The sequence below is a fragment of the Sesamum indicum genome, linkage group LG3 (assembly GCF_026168435.1).
Source record: "Sesamum indicum cultivar Baizhima isolate 11 linkage group LG3, ASM2616843v1, whole genome shotgun sequence".
Taxonomy (NCBI): domain Eukaryota; kingdom Viridiplantae; phylum Streptophyta; class Magnoliopsida; order Lamiales; family Pedaliaceae; genus Sesamum; species Sesamum indicum.
The window spans coordinates 17,160,151-17,177,899 of record NC_142659.1 but is presented as its reverse complement, the minus strand read 5'-3'; the positions used below and the strand labels follow the sequence as shown (position 1 = coordinate 17,177,899).

The window sequence follows — 17,749 nt, the reverse complement described above, 5'->3', positions numbered from 1 at the left end:
CATTCTTGTCAATCATCATTGTTGAAATAATGAACATAATTGCTGAAAAAAAGGAAATAATTCAAAAGACGCGTTCTTGATTTCATTCTTTAATATATTTTCAAGAAAAGATTCACAGTGGGCATAAAAATTTAACTGAGAGCACTTACTTACTGCTGTCACTATTTCCAATAAATAAATAAATATATATTACTCTGTTTTTGTGTGTGTGTGTGTGTACATATATCAAGACATGTAGGAATGAAAGAGAGAGAAGAATTCTGTGGCTTTGGATTCTTCTAGCAGATCGTGCCTGCCAGCTTTTGAGAGAATGGGTACGCAGAAAGTGTGCAAAATATATAATTCTTCAAATTCTTATTGTTTATCATTTCATTGAGGGAAAAAAAAATCCATAAAGAAATAAAAGGAGTTGAGGAAAGGGGTTGTCTGTGAGGATTGATTGAGAAAGAGAAAGCCTTTTTTCTGTTCTGGGCTTTTTTGGGTTTTTCTTTTTCTTGTTTGTAAGAGTTTGGTTAAATATAGACAGCGAGAGAGAGAGAGAGAGAGAGAGAGAGAGAGAGAGAGAGAGATGAGGGAGATGAGGGAGATGGAGATGGGGATGGTTGTGGTGATGGTGGTGGCGCTGCTCATTGGCATTCCGAGCTCTACTAATGCAGACACAGATCCAACTGATGGTCAGCACTTCACTTTAGTATACCTTTTTATTGTCATTACTTAGATTATGTATGCATGTCTATGATTGTATTGATGGATGAGTGTATGTGTGTGTGTTGGAGTACTGGATGTGTTGATGGGCTATGGATTCTTGGAATGGCACTTTGGTTTGTGCTGGATTTGATGATATGTGCTAGTTTGGGGTTAAATTTCTTGTCTTTATTTGTGCTGAAACAGGAAAGTAAGAACTAGATGAGGTGGGTTGGAGTAGGGTTGCAATATTAGCTCTAGATGATCAAGATGAAGTCTTTATTTAGTTTAGATGACTCCACTAGAAGTAAATTGTTGTTGTTTCGGTGTTGAGCTGTTCTGTTTTTGAATTTTCACTTCTTGTAACATTGTTGAGTTTCGTTTTATTCAATTTTGGGTAGTCACAAATTGATGTCTGAAACTTTGGTCTAGAGATAAGAGTTATCTGCACATTTTTATGAAGAACTTATGGATGATTTTCATTAAGGTATTACCTAAAAAATGAGGGAGATCCTGTGGTTTCTCATGCATTCTTTTGAATGGCCTTTATTTTCGTTTTGTATTTGAAGAAGCTAGATTCTCGATCTTGCTTATATTTGGTGAGTCTGGGTTAATACATCTGTAATTTAGAGTAATAATTCCCAGTCTGGTTGCTAGTTTTTTACGTCATCGTAATAAGCTTTAAATCAGCCAATAATGGTGGCAACATGGCAAATAATTCCTTTAAAAGACCAATTAATTGAAAATGATAATGTGAAGTTTTTGGATGGTAATCTTGAAACATGAGAATCCTGTTGTGCAATAAAGTTATTTGGAGATCTCAGTATCAATGACTCATTATTGATCATGAATAATTACACACTACCTTTTGGTAACTACTACCGTGAAATGTATGTTGTCAATCCATCCTTTCTGGTTAAGAAAAAAAGAGAAGCATGTGAATTTCTGCTCCTCAATTGATCAATATTGAATTTATTGAAATTTTACTTTACCAATACAAGGTCATGCTAGTGTGAAGATAATATGCTTGTTAATAGATTAAAATGATCTGTAAGTTGACTATAGCTACTGGAATATACAGCTTCCACTCTCAATATCATGTACACCAGTTTGAATTCGCCACCACTGCTTACCAATTGGAAGCCAAATGGTGGTGATCCTTGTGGCGAATCTTGGAAAGGAGTTTCCTGCTCGGGCTCAAAAGTTACGGAAATGTAATATCATATTAGCCCTTCAATTTTTCTCGATCTCCGCAGTATTTAATTGTTATCAAGATTCTGATGTCAATGTTTGCATGATTTTCTCAGAAAGATACCAGGATTAGGACTGACTGGGAATATGGGATACCAGCTTGATAGATTGACATCTGTAACGACTTTGTAAGACAAATGAATTTTCAAGTTTCTCAAGTGCTAAAAAATCTTATTCCAATTACTTCTCCGAACAACCGGAATTCTGAATTTGTTGATGATATCCTCTTATGGCGTTTTGCAGCGATATAAGCAACAACAATCTTGGAAACCAGATTCCTTTTCAACTTCCTCCAAATGTTCAAAGACTGTAAGTTTCATTCTAGTGTGATTGTTCTTGTTGAATTTTTGTGTTCCTATCTAATCTCACTGTCTCTCATGATGCAGTAACCTTGCTGGCAATGGCTTCAATGGTGGCCTTCCCTATTCCATATCATTGATGACTTCTCTAAGATACCTGTCAGTAATGCCTTAAACTTGAAACTCCCTGCCCCAAGAAAATGAGTATGAGAAATATTGAGATACTTCATTCTGATAATATACTTTCAATGGCAGCAACGTAAGTCACAATCAAATACAGGGCCAAGTGAATGTCCAGTTTAACTCGCTTACGTCTCTCTCCACATTGTAAGGGCAATCTCCTCATCCGACAATTCATATTCCATTTTGGTTCTAGAAAATCTTGAGGCTCCTAAATTATCTGTATTTTGTGCTGTGTGTTAAGGAAATGATCTTTCATGTTTTATCTTTTCCTCTCTCAGCTTTATGCCAGCTAATTTGTATTCATTCTTCAGGGATTTCTCTTTCAATTCATTGACAGATAATCTCCCTCAAAGTTTCCAGTCATTGACGAATATAAACGATATGTAAGTGGAGTAAATCGTCTTATATTTGATATACTCTTTGCATGCTCAATAACAAGCTTACTTATGCAGGTATTTGCAAAACAATCAGTTTACTGGAAGCCTTGATGTCCTTGCTAATCTTCCGCTTCAAAATCTGTGAGTTTCATTCAAGATTAGCTACCCTCACATACGCTCTACATGTAGACTAGTTTTATGTTTTGAAGAGATCAACTAGAGTGAAGGTGGTGCAGTACTGATAATATATGTTTCGCATTTTCAGGAACGTTGAAAACAACCATTTTACTGGATGGATCCCTGAACAATTGAAAGGCATAAACCTGAAGTAAGCATTTCATAGTTTATCATAATTTCTATTTGCAATATTCTCTTTGAACAAATATTAATACTTGCCCTTTGTGCTTCATTCAACAGAACTAGTGGTAATTCATTCAATTCTGGACCTGCACCTCCACCTCCACCTGGCACTCCTCCAGCCACCCGGCCCAACCGAAACCACAGATCTGGAGGTGGTGGTGGTTCATCCAATGATGGAGGAAGTGGAAATGGAGGAAGCAAATCGGGTATCGGTGGTGGTGCTGTAGCTGGAATAGTTATATCAGTATTGGTTGTTGGAGCTATAGCAGCATTCTTCATTGTCAAGAAACGATCCAGAAAGCCGGCCACAGACATCGAGAAGCTTGACAATCAGCCTTTTGCTCCTCTGGCTTCACAAGAAGTCCAAGGTACTTGTCAGTGTTTATCTTCATATATAGAAACTATGCGCCACTTGGAATAATTTGTGCCACATCTTTTGTTTTCAATGTAGAGGTTAAACCTATTCAAACTTCATCCACAACCAGCACAAAAGCTTTTGAAACTCCTGCCATGATAAACCTGAGGCCTCCTCCAGCTGATCGTCATAAATCATTTGATGAAGATGACGTCTCAGCAAAGCCGATTGTTCCACCCAAAAAAGTGAATACAGCTCCTATAAATGCTAAATCGTATTCTGTAGCAGACTTACAGATAGCCACTGATAGTTTCAATGTTGACAATCTTATGGGAGAGGGATCTATTGGACGTGTTTACCGGGCTCAAACGGATGATGGACAGGTAATGATGTGTTATAACATAAATCTACTACATGAGTTCGACAGCTTATGTTGAAGTTTGTTTTCCATCACTTTATGGGCTATATTTGCTGATAAGAACATGACTTGTTCAATGTCATTAGTTTAACTGTTTACTTAACTGTCTTGCATCCTTGGCTACACAGATTCTTGCTGTGAAGAAAATAAATTCATCAGTTCTGTCCAATTCTGAAGAATTTCTTGACATCGTCTCGGAGATTTCCAGCTTGCATCACCCTAATATAACTGAACTGGTTGGGTATTGTTCTGAGCACGGACAACACTTGCTTGTTTATGAGTTCCATAGAAATGGATCGCTACACGACTTTCTGCATCTCTCTGATGAATATAGCAAGCCTTTAACATGGAACAGCCGTGTCAAGATTGCATTGGGGACTGCAAGAGCACTAGAGTATGCTCATATGTTTTAAAAATTTACTTGATGGATTGGTTGCCATTAACTAAATAATTCCATATTGCTGAATACACCTGCTATTCTGATATCCTTGGATCTTGGTCTTTGATTTTTTTTTCCCCCTTTCGTTGTATTTTAGCAAGCAATTTGCCTGTGACTTTGCAGGTACCTACATGAAGTTTGTTCACCCTCCGTTATTCATAAAAATTTCAAATCAGCAAACATTCTACTTGACATGGAGCTCAATCCTCACCTTTCTGATTGTGGGTTAGCAAACCTTGTTCGTGAGCCAGATCAGGTAGCTATTTTCCGCTTTTGTTGCACTCTTTATCATAGCGTCTTAAGATTATTAGCTATCTTTGGTGCAATATAACATGCTTAATCTTCTATTTGTTTTCATGTAAGTTGCATTTAATCGGGACATATTAAAAGATGAAACGGTCTTCTTCAAAAGTAATGGTTCAACTTCATTTCACTATTGTCAGGCATCTGGATACAGTGCACCTGAGGTTGCCATGTCTGGTCAATATACTATTAAGAGTGATCTATACAGCTTTGGGGTTGTCATGTTAGAACTTCTTACAGGGAGAAAACCATTCGATAGGTATGCTTAAATCCATCTAAGAAACATGAAACATAAATGATGTAAATCAGCTTCGCTGAGTTCTTTGTCTTCTTGTCTGGCACAGCTCAAGGCCAAGATCCGAGCAATCCTTAGTTCGATGGGCAACACCTCAGCTCCACGATATTGACGCTCTCTCTAAGATGGTCGATCCGGCTCTGAAAGGGCTTTATCCTGTCAAATCACTTTCACGTTTTGCAGACGTAATTGCTCTGTGTGTCCAGGTACCTGCTGTTATCTTAACACTCAACCAAACTCCATGACCTCTGGCAGTTTATTACCAATGCTAAATGTAAATAATTACTGTTATGATCAGCCGGAGCCAGAGTTCAGGCCCCCAATGTCGGAAGTGGTTCAGGCGTTGGTTCGCTTGGTGCAACGAGCAAACATGAGCAAGAGGACTTTTGGAAATGAAGCCTCTCGGGCGGAAAGTGCAGATGGTGAGGACTATACTCCATAGGTCACTGCGGTTCCTCTGGACTATCTGGACACTGCGCTAGACAGTGCTAGAAAGTAAAGTTGATCAGTTTGTATTAACTTTTACCTTTCCAACGCCGCCATTGTGCCAATCATTTACATACACTCAACTGTGTTGTATTATAGTAAAGTGTAGGTCATAAAATTTGTTCATTCTTGGGACTCGGTGGAGTGCTCTGATGATTTTTTCTTTTTTTCCTTCGACTTGTCTTTCATGTCCTTGTTATGAGAAGCTGTAACCACCTTTGAAAGACTGCAACAAAACCTATTTGTCCGTGTCAGAATTTCTTGCGAGTGACCCTTCGATCTGTCCCCTGCAATAAAACCTATTTTGCCTCTTTCAGAATTTCTTGTTAATGATCTCTAAAACTGTTTGCAAGGATATCCAAGTCGAGAACAGAAGTGGATAACTACAATAAAACACACTAACTGTTCGGGAACATCAGATTTTATAATCAAGAGGAAAGTATCACCGAGGAAGTCACTACAGGAGAACACAGTCAATGGCTTTTAACGCCCTCACCAATTATGCTCTAAACAGCTGCTTCTAATACGAGGTAAGGTGCCCCAATAAATTCATTTTCATTTTCATCAATTAATCATTATGAATTCAAGGAAAATCCAGTACAAAATGAGTCACAACTCAACATTGCTGAGAACTTCCAAATGAAATAAATGTCACTACAGCCAGAGATAGCCACTGGGTACAGTTCTCAGTTAGCAGCCAAGCTAAAAGAGAACTTCTCCTTCTAGTATAGTTGTCAGAGAGAATACCAATGGAGGGTCCGGTGACTCTGGGCTCCCATACGACGCCATACTGAAAATTGAATGAGAAACGGGAATCAATTATAAACCATATATTTTGGTGTTGCACTGAACTTCTGATAGCCTTTAATCACTTTGTTGACAGCATCTAGAAAATCTTTCTCAGTAACAGTCTTCCTTCTTGCTCTGATGGCATACATGCCAGCTTCTGTGCACACACTTCTTATGTCGGCTCCTGAATTTAGCAAAACAAAACAAATATCATGATGGCTCCCGAAGATATGAGAGATGATATCTGAAGAAGCAAACTACTACTGTAAATGGCATGCTATGCTACACCATGGAAATCATGACTTCTCTGAGTTGGTAAAACTTTCTTCCAACATTTGTATCATGATGATTGGCCATTACTACATATTCATGCCAAAGCAAATCAACTTTGCAGGGGGCTGGAACAGTTAAGGAGAAATACTGAAACTTCATGCAGCATTCCAGGGTCTAATTAACATGCAAAACAGCTAAATCTTTACCCGTAGAATTTGGGCAAAGCCGAGCGAGAAGTTCAAACCGGATGTCCCTCTCGCAATTCATTGTGCGTGTATGAATCTTGAATATTTGAGTCCTACTTTCTAGATCTGGCAGTCCAAATTCCACTTTACGATCTAGTCGTCCAGGACGTAACAATGCTGGATCAAGGGTATCAGGTCTACAAGTAGAAAATGTCAATCAATTAAGCAAGCACAATTTGACAACCGCTACCAATGTTATTCAGCATGAATAACTAACATAGACTAAGGAAGCCAATTAAAAGCGGTCCAATGATAATAAAAGAGACTTCTAGAAACATGGAACACTGGTGCTAGTGCTACCATCAATCATGCCAAAAGACTTTCAGAGAGATAATATGAATATAAGGCAAACCTATTGGTCGCCATTAGAACTTTTATGTTTCCACGAGCATCAAATCCATCAAGCTGATTCACAATTTCAAGCATGGTGCGCTGAACTTCATTGTCTCCACCCACACCATCATCAAACCGTGCACCTCCAATGGCATCTACTTCATCAAAAAATACAATGCAAGCTTTTTTAGAGCGAGCCATCTGCCACAGGGAACAGAGAAGAATTATATAAAACAGATTCTAAGTTAAAATAGCCACATATGCAACGAAAAGTGGAAAGTGTAAGTCAAACCTGAAATAGTTCACGAACCATGCGAGCTCCCTCACCTACATATTTCTGCACAAGTTCACTCCCAATAACACGAATAAAACATGCATCAGTTCGATTAGCCACAGCTCTGGCTAGCAGAGTTTTGCCAGTACCAGGAGGACCATAACACAGAACACCCTTTGGAGGATCGATTCCCAGCTTCACAAATTTCTCAGGATGAAGCATAGGCAGCTCAACAACCTATGCATATCCATAATAGAAATGCGCAAATCAAATAAATTTCCAGTTTGAGTATTAGACTGCCTCATCAGATTCGTAAAGAAAGAAATGACAACACACCTCTCGCATTTTTTCAATCTGCTCCTTACATCCTCCAACATCATTATAGGTAACATCTGGCTTTTCCTCAACTGTCATCATTGTAACACTTGGATCAATTTTTGGAGGCAAAGGAATCTGAATTTGATATTTATTCCTGTCCACACTGCAATAAGAACAATGTGTCAAACTTCATATTATCAAGAATGAGAAGCTCAAGCCTGTAATATTAAGTTCAAAGGTTCTCCTGTGGCAAACACAAAAGAGTTGCTTGGTTGATCATACACCAAACAAGAAAAGCTTACCCAACACGCATGCCTTCTTCAATATCAGTAGGTGAAACTTTATCGCCTAATCCAACAACAAACTGCAACAATAGAATGCACAAGTAATAACAGTTAACCACCACAAAAACACAATGTTAAAATAATATAAAATATAACTGCAGATCACACACTGATATAAAAATCTAAAGAGTAGATATTATCTACATAGCATTGGGGAGGGGGGGGGGTGGGGGACTCACTTGATAAAACTATGTTCTCTTTTTGCTGAGTCGAGCTATGAAGAGAAACAAAATTCCAGGCAAGCTGTTAAGAAGAAAGGGTAGCTAACATACCTTGGCAATTTGCTTAACATTTATAACATACTTTGCATCCTCTGTGTTTGGATTAATGATCTTCGTACATCGTGCAACCTAACTCACAGAAACAGGTTGTATCACCAGATATACAAATAAGAGGGCAAAAAATAGATTCAGAATCTATAGAATACTACCTGAAGAGGTTGTTCCTCCTGCATCATTTGCTTATCAGATACAAGATCCCATTGACTTGGTGCTGCTAAACCAGTGTCAGATTCCTTGATACCTGTCATGAAGTGAGAATTGACAGATCCAAACAAATATAGAACATTATGTGTAAACTCATTTATCGGGCCAGACTAAATGATATCTCAAGACAGCACAAAATGAAACCAAATTCCAGGTTTATAGTAGTAACACAAAAAGTAAGTAAAACAATTATGAGATCACAATTAAGACAAAGGATCTGATAAAAACAAGTATCTTGATAATAATGAGACAAAATGGGGCACTTAACATACCACATAAATCATTAATCTTCTTTGCCATCTCCTTGATTTCCTTCTCAACTTTCTTTATGCTTGTTGAATACGGTCCTAATCCCTGTATGCACAATTTCATGAATCTCATCAGAAACAATACTTTATATCCCCTCTAGGCCTCAAACGCCTATAATGGATGTGTTTTGCTGCATGGATGTTGACCATATTGTACAACTCTTTATATTGGCAAACACTTTTTCTCCAATACATTAACAAATCCCATGCAAAAAAACCAATCTCAAAAAAATACAAGAAGGGAACTAAATAAAAGCTGGCATCTTATTTTTAACAGCCACACTTACTAGTCAACTAAAGAAAAACAATAAACATAAATTTCAAGTTCCAGATCCATATTTAGCAAAACTCGGCTGATTTCTAAGTTCATAAAGAATAATAAAAGATATGATAAAAGTGAACATTTATACTAAAACAACATTTTTGCCCTCAAACCAACTATCCATAATCAGCCTCAGCCACTCTCACTAAACTAAATGGATAGAATTTCAACTATTCAAATCCTGGATCCTAATTCTACCTCAAACAAAAGAAAAACGCAGGCTGTGACCATCCTAGGAAGACAACGCAACAGTTTAGAGATTCAACTCCACATTTCTATCTTTCCCATACATAATCATACAAGCGAAAATAGCTCACAACTAGGGTTCACAGTAAAGGTAAAAAGAAGAATTACATAGGTTTTGAGGAGGGCAATATCGTCTTCATCAAGGGGCCTAGGGTTCTTCTCGTCCTTGATCTCATCCTCAGGTTCAGGTGCCATCTTCGTAGAAATTGATTTTCCTCTCTTCCTCTTTTGGAACTTTTCTTGCAGCAGAAGCACACGGAACAGAAGGGAACAGAAATGGAATTTCCCCAGCGAAATGGCTAATTGCTATATACACCACGACCGCGAGGTGACTTAGCGGGCTACAGACCCAACGAAATGAACTATGGGCCAAACAAGATTTTAGTCAGTCCAATAAAGTTACGGCCCGAGACAAGAAACCTTGCAACCTGGATTGAATGGACTCCATGAGTTTAATGTTTTGTGATTTTTTCTTAAATATCACAGTTCGTCCTCGTCGCACTCGATCTTTCACGAGTATATAAAAAAAATTATAGTATAAGATAAAAAAAAAATAAACATAGTATGAGGGGTTATAAAAGAAAAAGATTGTGCAAAAAAAGAACGAGGGTTAGAAAAAATAAATTATAACTTTGGGTTTTAAAAATATTAAATTTGATGCAAAAAAACATGAAAAAGTAAAGTGAAAGAAAATATGGATTGAGACTAAAAATTAAAATTACTATTCTAACCAATTCATTTTTTGGAGCAAATAAATGAATTAAGATGTAAATCTGAGTTTCAAAAATTGATAAAATAAAAGATTTTCTTTCATAGTGGTATAGATATATGGAGAGAGAACTTATTTGGGTTAATTTAAAAAATTATATTGCTTACCTTACGAACCTAAATCCAAGAAGGTTTAGCACAAAAGATTTACTTTTTTTCTTGGAAAGAAGTTTTCATCCACTTGGGACAGTGATCAGAAAGTATATGAATATAGCAAAAGTATATAATACAGCGGAGAGTGAAGCTATACTAAGAATGAACGTCGCTATATTCATACTTCTTCAACTGCCAAATCACCACCTTGTGTCAATTTGAGGGCAAATTTATTGTTTGCTCTAGAAAATATACAGATCCCATTTGATTCTAACTAGGAAATACGGATAAACCAGCAAAATTTCCTGGATGAAAGAATCGAACTATGAAATTGGAAAGCAACTTGGTATTCAGAAAAACTACGTGTGGCTAAATTGAATGTCGGTGTGGCTAAATTGAATGTCGGTATTTGACAACGTCCGTAGAGTTCAAATAGAAAATCTTGCAAATCTTCGATATTGCACACTCACTCAGACCATCCTCACCATCTTTATAGTGCAGAAGCTTTTGCAGTTCCTCCGAGGGTTGGAAAACCTATTCGAAAAGTTATTTATATGCAGTTAGTGTTTGTTGTACGAATAGATGGAATGATGTGAAGTTTAAATGTGAATATCAGGAGGCCGAAGGGATCAAATGGGGAAATTTAGTGACAAGTTGAAAACCCTTACTAGTGGAGAAGTAGTGGAATGATCACTGCCTTTATCAGAATTAGGTGAAGAAACCTTCCCATCTTTGGCCATCTCAATGGACTGTTCCGGGCGAGAAGAGGCATCACTCACTAAATGAAGAAGCTTCTCACTTCCCTGAAAAGAACAGCAAGTAAAACAAATTTGAGGTCCTTGAAAGTTCAATGAAATCTTTCAACAGACTGGAACAATGTAGGCCATGACAGTTTACTAATGTTGCAGTGATATAATAATCTTAATAAATTCTCACCTGTGAGGCTCTCCAGTGAGAGTATGTACGGAACAAGATCCAAAAGAATGGGATATTAGGTAAAGGAAGAAACTGCAATTAGGATTTCACAAATAATTAGTAAATTGAAAAGTTGAGATAAGTATATTGACGATATACGAAGACAGGAGAATGCATTACACTCTAGGAAAATAGAGTGCAAGTGAAACTCGATTTCCTTTTTAGATACAGATACATACCATGAAAACTGATGTCAAAGGCAGCAAGACAGCAGAACCATAGAAGTATTTCTTGTGAATAATTGATCCCCTGGTAAGCATGCATGGTATTACATTTTCTCCGACATAAGTAAATATCACTAGCACATACGTGTTTAGTCCTCTCCAGTAGTAAATACAAGAATCAATAAGTTACGAGCAATAAAAGATTACAAAAGATGATGATGTCTCAAATGTCTTCTTGTAGAACATCACTTAGACCATGAATTAACAGTATTACTTGCCCGCAGTACAAAAATTTTATGATCCAAAATTTTGGCGTTGATCCAAATATTTTAGCATGTTTAGGGAACATCAGTGTCATTCAACAGCTCAAAGCACCATTGTGCATCTACCTCTTCTTGCACCTTAACAAAATGCTGATGGGGAGGGGGGGGATCCACATTGATTGATTTCCAGTAACAATCACTCCAAATCAGATAAGTATTGAAAACTTGGAAGGCCATGCACAAATCCATTCATATAGTTCTAGCAGCATAATTTCAGTGTTGTATCTAAGAATTATTGCCGGATCAACAGAGCTAAAATACAAGCTGATATACAGTGCAATCCCAAAAAAAAGAAAAGAAAAATAAAAGAAAGTAAGAAAGAAAAAGAACCAACCATCAGGGTTGTAAAAGATATCAACAAAGTTACCTGAATGCTATATGTCGAAGTCTTCGGCGGACAAGTCGTGGATTCAAACTGTTACACATTAAAGCAAAATTTATAGGAACCAATGTCCATTAAATTAAACATGTCTATACTACATATCATTTTCAATCTTGTACAGTCCAAATTTCTACAGTAATAACTTCTAATATATATACTTCAAGTTTTGAGTTCTTTTCCAGTTCACCAGAGGCACATTCTTAGATGATCAGAATTGTTAAAACCATTGATTTTGTGTCTTGAATTTCAAATTTTAATGACATTGAAGAAACACATTGAAGTTCAGCTCCTTTACATGAGAAAAAGAGTGGACATACTCATACATTACAATAGTCTTTTCTTTAATTAAAGGGTGGTCATGCAAGATTTCATGTTTTAACATTCTCCTCAGAGATTTACAGCTGATTTTTCTGAAAGCTTCATGCAAAATCCCCTACATCAGCTGTTTTACCATAGACCAAAACTTTTGAATTCATCTAGCAAATTGACAAACAGTACTCTTATGCATGGTTGGATTACATTTGGGTCTGTAGATATAATCTTTGAATTATAATCTATGCGTCATTTTGCCAAAAAATCTGGTTGCCATCAGAAATAAAGGGATATAAACCAGGAAAGTTCAAGAACACACATAGGATGGGATGAGATTACCTTGATGGATATACAATATCCACTCTATCAATCTCCTTCGGGATGGATCTGAAAAAGATTTCTGATGGCCTAACACGTGACAACAGCTTCAACCCCAAACTACACATGAGAGATCATTGATTAACATGCTAAATATAATAACAACCACATTTTCTATTCCTTTTCCTCAAATTGCAGATTGAACAATAATACAATTAATTTACAAAGACAAATCAAGTATCAAATAAAAAGACAAAACAAGAAGAAGCTGTGTTCATGTAAATATACCCATGAATTTTGTTTTTGAAAGTCCCTTGGGGCGCCTTCTCCAGATTACTCCAAGCTCCATTCATCTACACATGTTCCCAGCTAATAATTACATGGATATATACAAAATCTAGGAATTCATTAAGCACTAATCGGCCCCAGAAATATAGGCTTTCAATAATCATTCACAAGCATACACTACTTAACAAAAAAGCAACAGAAAGTGTATATATTCAAGTGAGATTTAGACAAACTACGTCTCTGCTCACAGACAAAGACCAACTCAATTCAACATTAATCATGCGCAAACGATATAAAGGGTTAGCCTTTTTTTTTTTCTCTAAACTAGACGTGTACCCGCCCAAGTTCGGACCCAAGAGCTCCGGTAGAAGATCTTGAGCCCAATCTACCTAGGGGACTAAAGGCTTAGCTTTCATACACCGCTCAAAGACAAACGGGGGTACGTGCATCAGTATAACATAGTGATGCGTCAATCTCTATTATCTAACTAGCTATGCAAGCCGAATACATCTCAAATTCGTCAATCACAAGCCCTATGGAAACCCATCCTTCATGCATTAGTCATCAATTACCAATAGAAACCATACATATTCATGTACAATACAGAGACAAGTTACTCATTAAACAGAATCCATTTCACATAATCACTGACAAGCCATATAAACAGCAAATGCTGAATATAATACTCAACATCGCGTAGCAATAAGCAAAAGGTGGTGTTCACATATGAAAGCTGGGACCTTGTTCGCAACGAAATCAACCGCAAGCTCGACTTTTGAGTCCTCGGATGACGTTTTGCTGTGCTGGGAAGAAGAAAATATTTTACTACAGAGGTCTTTGAGCGTGGAAGGAGTGTTGGAAGATTGAGGGGCGAGCACTGAAGGGTCAATTGATCTGCTGAAACACCAGTTTCTTCCTCTGATTGGAAAAACCACAACTTTAGCACTCATCTTTAGATGCTAACACGTTGATTTGTGGCAAAGAAATCCGTGGGTCTTTGCAGTGAGAAACTTTGGTTCGGGGAAAATGAGATTAGAAGTTGAAATTCAAGAAACAAAATCAAAAAGGGTTTTAACAAATCTTGATCCCTTTATGAATGGGGCTAAGGTGAATGAGAAAAAATAAGTGGAAACTGTATTGTATACATATTATAAGTTGAGCGGCGCGGTTCGAGGTTTAGCCAGTGTATACTACGGAGGTTGACTGTAAAATTGCAAAAGTTGGGTGCGACTCCAATTTGTTTTCACTTCTTTTTTGATTACTTTAATATTTCCAAAGTCCCTATTCCATAATTAACAACCAACTTGTCGACAAAAACATTAATCGTTTATTGTTGTCAAATATTTTTATACAAACATCAAGTGTGCCATGTACCACCAGTAGAGTAAAAAGCAACAATCATGGTAGTAATAAGTCAGCTTAATCAGGTCTGAGAATTGACACTGGATGGCCGCACCTTAGAACTCAATTAAAACTTATATATTTCTAGAATTTCTGGCTTTCTTGTGTTTCAAAGATGCTCAGGGGCTGATATTCCATCAGTACAAGTTTCAAAGGTTAAAGCAAATATATGCATGAGATTCTGCACAGGCAAAAGTGGCTTATGTTGAGAAGGCTAGTCAATGGTTGAATGACTTGAATGTAATAAATCATGAAGTTGGCAAGATATCTATCAATGGATGGCTCTCAGAATACAACAATATGTCGCTGATCATCTGTGATGTACATAGGTTGCGATAGTCTACTATCAAAAGAACCACATGCAACAACAAGATACAACTAAACAAGTTTGAGAGGGAATTACATACAACAAAACAAATAGCATTACATGCTGAAGCTCTTATGATACATCACATAGATCAAGAAAGATCAGGTAAAATCCCATTTACATAAGTGATTTGGCTGTCTATGTCGCAAAATCCAGGACAGATCACAACCAGTTTCAGCTCCTTCAGTTATCCTTGTCAGCATGATTGAAGCACGAAAGAGTTGAGTAGTTTAAGGAGCAAAGAAATCCAAGGGCACAGGTCCTATAAAATCCTAACTCACTCATCTTCTGCAGTAAAATTTGGCAGTTCGCCCTGGCACAAGTATTCATCACAGAGTGATGCAGATCCCCAGTCCTTACGCAGCCGCAAAATATCCTCTGTGAAAGTAGATCCAGAAGATCCAATAAACACAGAAGACATAGCACAAACAGTCTTATCCAGCATTGCTTCAACCTTCATGGTGAAAATCCCAGAGTTAGATAAGTTCATCCAATTGCAAGTTGCACCAAAATTTCATACACAAAACTAAATGGAACTAATATTCCAAATGTTTGCTAAGTTTCTAACAAAGCCTTTGTGTTCCATTCCACAAGAATTGTTCAGAGTTGAAGATCTCTGATCTGACTTGTACCCATAAAGGGGCTACACCATTTATAAGATGTCTATACAACAAACCGCCAAGATATACAGTTTTTTTTAATATCTAAGTAGGTGTTTTTGTTATTTGGGGAAGTCAGGATCAAGAGCTAAGTTCATTAATTCTTGTCATGCATAACATATTCACAGCTGCGAAATGATAAAGACATTCGTTGTGAAACCAGAAACAGCAATGATGGAAACAAAAAAGTAAGCCCACCTGAGAATCTCCGTCAAGTCCATGTCTGTATAATAAAGCATCCCACTTTTCAGCAAAATTACGAGCCGGTCTTCGAACAAGAGGTACAGTCTTCCCATTCCAGACCAGAAGTGACTGCAGTAAACCAGTTTCACTTTCTGCAGCATCAGTAGAGAGATATATTACTGGAGTATTAGCTCTTTCCAGCACTCGATTGATGCACTCAGCAGCTTGAGGAACAGGGTAAAAGCAACTTGGTTGCTTGGCATTACTGGAAACCATTAAGAAAATTCTGTTAGATGCTACATACAATCACAGAACATGTAACAAGACCGCAAGGAGAAGGAAATACCAGAATTTCAAGAAACCGTGGCGTCGGAAATGAAGAGCTATAAAGTCCTTTCCCAAGAAAGTCTGTATAAAACGTTGAGCAGTGAGCAATATAAGCCGACTTGGCTCAATTAGTGTCTTACATTTGTGGGCAATAGGACCTCCTGGCTGCATCACCCACTCTCTCTCCACATCAGCAAAGAATACATCTCCAATTGCAATGACATTATCATCTGAAGAAAACTTTGCTAACACATCCGGGACTGTCCGTTGGTTTGGCTTCTTGACATCCTCGTTCCAGACAGCCTCCATTTTACCCAAAGAGAGCCCCAACCCCTTCAACTTTTTCACACGCTCATCATCCATATAACATGGCTGGGGTGATGAGAAATAACACATAAGTTTGTCGATGTGCAAATGTTTCTTCTTACTCTCAGCAAACTCCTCAAATGTCGCCACAACTTTCCTCCCCAAGCACTTATTAATGTGCTCAATATCCAACACCCGATGGAACTCATAATCCACCTTTGAACTCGGTATCACCAAAATCCGATTAAACAAAGCCGCAAAAAACATATGCTTCTCCAGACAAATCAAATGATTCGACATTTGTCCCGAAACACAAATTGCAAATAAATACTTGTCTGATCTAGGTTTCCACTCCATCGTTCTCCTCTCTGACAACCTCTGGTCCACCTTCCGGCATCCATTCCAACCAGAAAAACTCGCATCCGTGTAATTCTCATTCAATTCCAGAGAACCTCCATTTTCATGCGACGACAATAGAACCCCTTGAATTTGCTTATTCAAGGAAATCTGGCTAAAAACCCGCGATTTTAGGTCTTCCAACATTGAAGACGAAAGCATATCCACCCCATTATTATTGGCAGAAGTCAAATTTACTAAATTGCTATTATTTACCAAGCTAAAATTCGATTTATTCACCAATGTGGTATAATTCCACATCTTAAACAGCTCAAGTTCCTGCTGCCTAAGCAAATACAAGGCCCGCAATTCCGACTCACGCATTCGATCAATAGGAGGATTATTACCCCCGATATTTTTTATCGTCGGAATGCGCATCTGGAACAAGCTTCTAAAATCGGTGGTAAAATAGAGTATTAAAATGAGCATGGGCAGAAATATCGCCATAAGATACCTCTTATGGAATCTTCGAGTGACACCCGAAAATCGGCTCCTGAAATCATCGTCAATATGGAAAGCGGAGCGGTGACGGTGATTGGGGGACTTCACGACGTCGTTAGACCTGGCATTTTGGGAAATCAGATTCTCCCGGTCCTCCTCTTCGTCTGAGGATTCTCTTTCCATCATTTGAGCTTTTCTAGTCAATCAAGAAATGGGAATGGAGATAAAACACAGACACGGTAACACACTTACCAGCAAGGGGGAGAGGGGTTTTGTTGGAGAGAGTGAAAGATGAGAAATAATAAAAGGCGAATTTGATTTCGGATTGGGGGTAAGAGTGAGAAGGAAGGAGAGTGAAATCCAAGAAACAACTAATACTCCATCATTCATCCTTGTTTGATCGGAGAAGGAGATCGTCGGTGGAAAGCGACCAGCTGCCTGAAAACGGCCCATTAACTGGGCTGGCCCAGGTTAGGCGGCCCATATTTAAAATTGTTAAAAAATCTAAAAGAAAATGCAAGGCCTTCAAAATGAAAAGAAAGGAGCATAAAGGCCACGTAGCTTCTTTACATGCATTCCAGATGTCTCTAGTGTTGTCGAGTGAGTTGGAGTTGGGAGTTCATTCATTCTCATTAAGGCTTCTTATTTCTCCCACAACT

At 37.8% G+C, this 17,749-nt stretch overlaps 4 protein-coding genes across 4 annotated transcripts; 1 reads left to right on the top strand and 3 right to left on the bottom strand.

The window, feature by feature from the left end:
• Positions 1-235: 235 nt before the first annotated feature.
• Positions 236-5,707, top strand: LOC105157893 (protein STRUBBELIG-RECEPTOR FAMILY 6). Its single transcript, XM_011074409.3, has 16 exons — positions 236-674; positions 1,766-1,898; positions 1,992-2,063; positions 2,179-2,244; positions 2,322-2,393; positions 2,490-2,561; positions 2,729-2,800; positions 2,870-2,935; positions 3,060-3,122; positions 3,212-3,522; positions 3,606-3,892; positions 4,056-4,321; positions 4,490-4,622; positions 4,810-4,928; positions 5,014-5,170; positions 5,263-5,707. The coding sequence occupies exons 1-16, from the start codon at positions 569-571 to the stop codon at positions 5,404-5,406; spliced, it is 2,139 nt and encodes a 712-aa protein (XP_011072711.2). The 5' UTR covers positions 236-568; the 3' UTR covers positions 5,407-5,707.
• Positions 5,708-5,986: 279 nt separating this feature from the next.
• RPT1A (regulatory particle triple-A 1A) lies at positions 5,987-9,674 on the bottom strand. Its single transcript, XM_011074408.3, has 10 exons — positions 9,496-9,674; positions 8,784-8,865; positions 8,457-8,548; positions 8,299-8,376; positions 7,985-8,046; positions 7,701-7,845; positions 7,383-7,601; positions 7,110-7,291; positions 6,719-6,894; positions 5,987-6,423 (listed from the first exon to the last, which is right to left on the bottom strand). The coding sequence occupies exons 1-10, from the start codon at positions 9,580-9,582 to the stop codon at positions 6,266-6,268; spliced, it is 1,281 nt and encodes a 426-aa protein (XP_011072710.1). The 5' UTR covers positions 9,583-9,674; the 3' UTR covers positions 5,987-6,265.
• A 720-nt stretch (positions 9,675-10,394) lies between these two features.
• Positions 10,395-14,207, bottom strand: LOC105157891 (K+-H+ exchange-like protein). Its single transcript, XM_011074407.3, has 8 exons — positions 13,751-14,207; positions 13,011-13,075; positions 12,744-12,842; positions 12,078-12,125; positions 11,403-11,472; positions 11,185-11,256; positions 10,917-11,051; positions 10,395-10,782 (listed from the first exon to the last, which is right to left on the bottom strand). The coding sequence occupies exons 1-8, from the start codon at positions 13,958-13,960 to the stop codon at positions 10,639-10,641; spliced, it is 843 nt and encodes a 280-aa protein (XP_011072709.1). The 5' UTR covers positions 13,961-14,207; the 3' UTR covers positions 10,395-10,638.
• A 426-nt stretch (positions 14,208-14,633) lies between these two features.
• LOC105157890 (O-fucosyltransferase 36) lies at positions 14,634-17,590 on the bottom strand. Its single transcript, XM_011074406.3, has 3 exons — positions 15,967-17,590; positions 15,636-15,885; positions 14,634-15,232 (listed from the first exon to the last, which is right to left on the bottom strand). The coding sequence occupies exons 1-3, from the start codon at positions 17,274-17,276 to the stop codon at positions 15,056-15,058; spliced, it is 1,737 nt and encodes a 578-aa protein (XP_011072708.1). The 5' UTR covers positions 17,277-17,590; the 3' UTR covers positions 14,634-15,055.
• Between the last annotated feature and the right edge of the window lie 159 nt (positions 17,591-17,749).

Bases quoted from the DNA above. Each gene is read 5' to 3' on its own strand.
- LOC105157890 (XM_011074406.3), bottom strand. From the start codon at position 17,276: ATGATGGAAAGAGAATCCTCAGACGAAGAGGAGGACCGGGAGAATCTG. The intron at 15,886-15,966 runs GTATTTCCTTCT...AATGGTTTCCAG, and splicing joins CACGGTTTCTTGAAATTCTG to TAATGCCAAGCAACCAAGTT. The intron at 15,233-15,635 runs GTGGGCTTACTT...TTCACCATGAAG, and splicing joins GACTTGACGGAGATTCTCAG to GTTGAAGCAATGCTGGATAA.
- RPT1A (XM_011074408.3), bottom strand. From the start codon at position 9,582: ATGGCACCTGAACCTGAGGATGAGATCAAGGACGAGAAGAACCCTAGG. The intron at 8,047-8,298 runs GTATGTTAGCTA...CTATTGTTGCAG, and splicing joins ATGTTAAGCAAATTGCCAAG to TTTGTTGTTGGATTAGGCGA. The intron at 7,602-7,700 runs GTGTGTTGTCAT...GGATATGCATAG, and splicing joins AGATTGAAAAAATGCGAGAG to GTTGTTGAGCTGCCTATGCT.
- LOC105157893 (XM_011074409.3), top strand. From the start codon at position 569: ATGAGGGAGATGAGGGAGATGGAGATGGGGATGGTTGTGGTGATGGTG. The intron at 1,899-1,991 runs GTAATATCATAT...TGATTTTCTCAG, and splicing joins GGCTCAAAAGTTACGGAAAT to AAAGATACCAGGATTAGGAC. The intron at 2,394-2,489 runs GTCAGTAATGCC...TTTCAATGGCAG, and splicing joins ATGACTTCTCTAAGATACCT to CAACGTAAGTCACAATCAAA.
- LOC105157891 (XM_011074407.3), bottom strand. From the start codon at position 13,960: ATGAGTGCTAAAGTTGTGGTTTTTCCAATCAGAGGAAGAAACTGGTGT. The intron at 11,052-11,184 runs GTGAGAATTTAT...TGTTCTTTTCAG, and splicing joins CTCACTGGAGAGCCTCACAG to GGAAGTGAGAAGCTTCTTCA. The intron at 10,783-10,916 runs GTAAGGGTTTTC...CTTTTCGAATAG, and splicing joins ATTCCACTACTTCTCCACTA to GTTTTCCAACCCTCGGAGGA.